This window comes from Syzygium oleosum, unplaced genomic scaffold (assembly GCF_021117445.2).
Source record: "Syzygium oleosum isolate NSW1041296 unplaced genomic scaffold, Sole_v2.1 Sole_v2.26, whole genome shotgun sequence".
In the NCBI taxonomy this organism is placed as follows: Eukaryota; Viridiplantae; Streptophyta; class Magnoliopsida; order Myrtales; family Myrtaceae; genus Syzygium; species Syzygium oleosum.
Window position 1 is genome coordinate 3,902,252 of NW_026607510.1, and position 3,040 is coordinate 3,905,291.

General features: G+C 40.3%; 1 protein-coding gene across 1 annotated transcript; it reads right to left on the reverse strand.

Annotated features, from left to right (window-relative positions):
• Nucleotides 1-2,141: 2,141 nt before the first annotated feature.
• Nucleotides 2,142-2,827, reverse strand: LOC115681973 (uncharacterized). Its single transcript, XM_030606085.1, has 2 exons — nucleotides 2,575-2,827; nucleotides 2,142-2,194 (listed from the first exon to the last, which is right to left on the reverse strand). Exons 1-2 carry the CDS (start codon nucleotides 2,825-2,827, stop codon nucleotides 2,142-2,144), a joined length of 306 nt encoding a protein of 101 aa, XP_030461945.1.
• Between the last annotated feature and the right edge of the window lie 213 nt (nucleotides 2,828-3,040).

Below are 3,040 nucleotides of genomic sequence, written 5' to 3' on the forward strand. Positions count from 1 at the left end.
GCGCTCTTTGAGTCTTTAAGGACATTTTACTTGTCAAAGACGATTAGCGCACATATGCATGTGTCCATAAAGAATATAGACAAGTTAGGCTATTTCAGAATATGCATTTGAAAGTTTATGCGTGATTATTTTGCCATGTTCGCATCACCAAATATCCACCAAGGGTAATTATCAATTGAGACAATTTTTGCTTGCAAGATGGACTTCTCAAGATGCTGAATGAGAGATTTTCAATCAAAAAGGACTTTCTAGCCGATCTCATTGAAAAGGGCTATATTATCCCAACCATTAATGTGGGAACATTAAAAACACTCAACCCGACCATCGTCACATCAACGAGGGTTTAAGTTTTCTCACAAGCGATAAGATCTTACCAATCTGAGAGGTCTTTACTAGGATCGTAATGCAGGCTTGGTCCATGGCTTAACAAAGGAGACTATCCGAGTCAAGACCATAAAAGAAAATACTCCGTGTTCATCGCCGGGTTTACAAGTCAAAAACCATGCAAAATGAGATAGAAGTAGTCTTGCTCGCACTTCTTCGAGCGATATTTATAAACATTTGAAATTCTACATTAATTCAGGTGCCCTAGTCAGAAGAGATTTTATGAGGGACGTAACATAGACTCAGCTCACAGGTTGAGAAACGAAAAGATCGTTAGGCCAAAAAATGTGTATTATGGGTGAGAGTTGGTGATCATCTTGGCGTTGTCACCTATCTTTTTCTTCACCGTCAAGATCCTCTCGGATAACTTTCTAGGGTAATTTGGCGCATTGGCTTCTTGGACTTTTGTCCAATAATTGCAAATTTGCTTGGGGATACAAATTCCTTCGCCTTTTTTATTGCTTTTTTGTCCATGGGCATTGGCCTTTGCTTTTACCAGACACACTGCTTTTTGTTGCCCTTAGTTTTCAGCATTTGTTTTTTGCTGTTCTTTTGGTCTAGACAAGTTTGAATAAGACTGTGTTATTAGGCTCTTGAGGTCTTCATCTTCATTCAGCACTTTGGACCATGACGCTTGAATTGTGGTGACCTTCGCATTGCCCCAATGTGGGGGATGATCACCAATTAAGTTCGTACAAAATGAAATTGCCAGCTCAATTGGGCTAGCAAGGGATATAAGTGTATGTAATAAAAAAGGAATTGCTCTTCGTCATCCTATGGCACTTAAATCATCGCAAGGCTTCAATTGTAATAATAACACTCAAAGATTGATGCAAGTAATAGCTAGAAAATTTCTATTCATTTTTTTTTACTTCGCAATGCCGACTTACCTCGAATTGCCCCAATATGGGGTGGTTCTTGACAAGGGTAATTTGAAAGGAGCTTCCAAGTATATGAGCTCAAAATGGTTAAGCAAAGGCTCACCAGTAGTGTATGGGGCAGAGAAATGAACTGCCTCTTGTCATTTTAGCTATCGTACCTAATATGAAAAATCCCTTTTACCTTGCAGACATGGAACCTTTTTACTCGTCTTGCTAGGGTTTAGTACATGAGAATGTGTATAGACTAAGGATTGCCTCTCATCATCCTGACACAGCTCGTTCAGTGAATCGGAGCAATTCGACACCATTCGTCGAATTGTCAAAATTTTCACATGGAATTGATGAATTAAACATGTAAAATTACCATGCAAAGTTCCTTTCTAAAAGACATGCGATGCACTTGGGGGAGGATTAAGCGTCTATTTGCTTTAAATTGCTTCCTTTTTCTTTTATTCTTTCTACTCTTATAAAAAAAGAGTTTTAAGAGAAAGAAATACTTACATATGCTGCAATGGTGAAGCAAACCTGCATGGTAACAAGAAACATCGTGTTAATGAACGGCTCTTTGAGGGACAGGAATTGGGAACGATACAATATTACCCATCGTGACTCCTTTCATTTGAGTTTAAGCTAATGACTCCTTGAACTTTCCTCGGATGTTGACAATTCCTATTGATGATAACATGAGCTTATGTTAGGAATAAAATAATCAAGGGTAGATTGAGAAAGATACCAAAGTACCCCTCGTGTCTCCCTTTTGTCCTTAAAGCTAGTAGAGTTTTTTCTCCTCTCATGGTTGGTCTCGAAACTCAAATGAAATCCTCTATAATTAAGGGTGCTCCCAAATAGACGGTCCTATCCTCGGTGCATGCTGTGTCAATGTGGTCCCGGCACGTTGAGGAGCTTCTTAGAAATCCTCTGGTTCCTAACTGCACAGGACATATACAATTACATGCATGGGAATCTTCGTAGCAAAGCTAATTTCTACTTTAAATGTCTTTGACTAATATAGGCGTGACTACCATCGAGACTTCCATGGTTGTTAGGATCAGCCTTGACGCCATTTTGTCATATGCAAAGTCCTTTCCAGTTAAACTTTCTATCATGGGTATCCTTATTAATAACTTTTCTGCCAATTCCCTTGTTATCAACAGGAATATAGAAATTATTTCAAGGATAGTACTTCTTTACAGCATCAGAGTTGACCGGGTTGGAGAATTGACGTCCATCCATCTCCGTCAGAATCAAAGCCCCTCCAAGGAGTGCCTTTTCACGACATAGGGACCCTTGTAGTTTGGAGCGAACTTACCTCCAAGCTCGACGGGTAATGGTAGTACCTTCCTCAGGACAAGATCGCCTGCTTCGAAGTGTCTTGGGCATACCTTTCGATTGAATGACCTGGCTACCCTCTGCTGATAGTATTGATCATGACAAAGAGCTTTCAACCGCTTTTTGTCGATCATATTCAACTGCTCCAGTCTGTGCTCTGCATCAGACAGTTTTACTTGGGACAATACCCGCAGTGAGAGGATTTCTACCTCAACAGGCAGTACTGCTTCCATGCCGTATATCAAGGAAAAAGGGGTTACCTCGGTAGATGTCCGAATTGATGTTCGATAGGCCATTAATGCAAAAGGCAGTCTTTCATGCCAATTTCGATAGTTCTCAGCAGTTTTTGGCTAAGATTTTCTTGATGTTTTTATTGGCCGCCTCGACAGTTCCGTTCATTTGGGGACGGTAAGGAGACAAACTCAGGTGACGAATCTTGAATTCGC

Excerpts from the sequence above, each read along its gene's own strand:
- LOC115681973 (XM_030606085.1), bottom strand. The coding sequence starts at position 2,827 with ATGGAAGCAGTACTGCCTGTTGAGGTAGAAATCCTCTCACTGCGGGTA. Across the intron at positions 2,195-2,574 it reads ATTACCCGTCGAGCTTGGAG|TTAGGAACCAGAGGATTTCT; the intron begins GTAAGTTCGCTC and ends TGTCCTGTGCAG.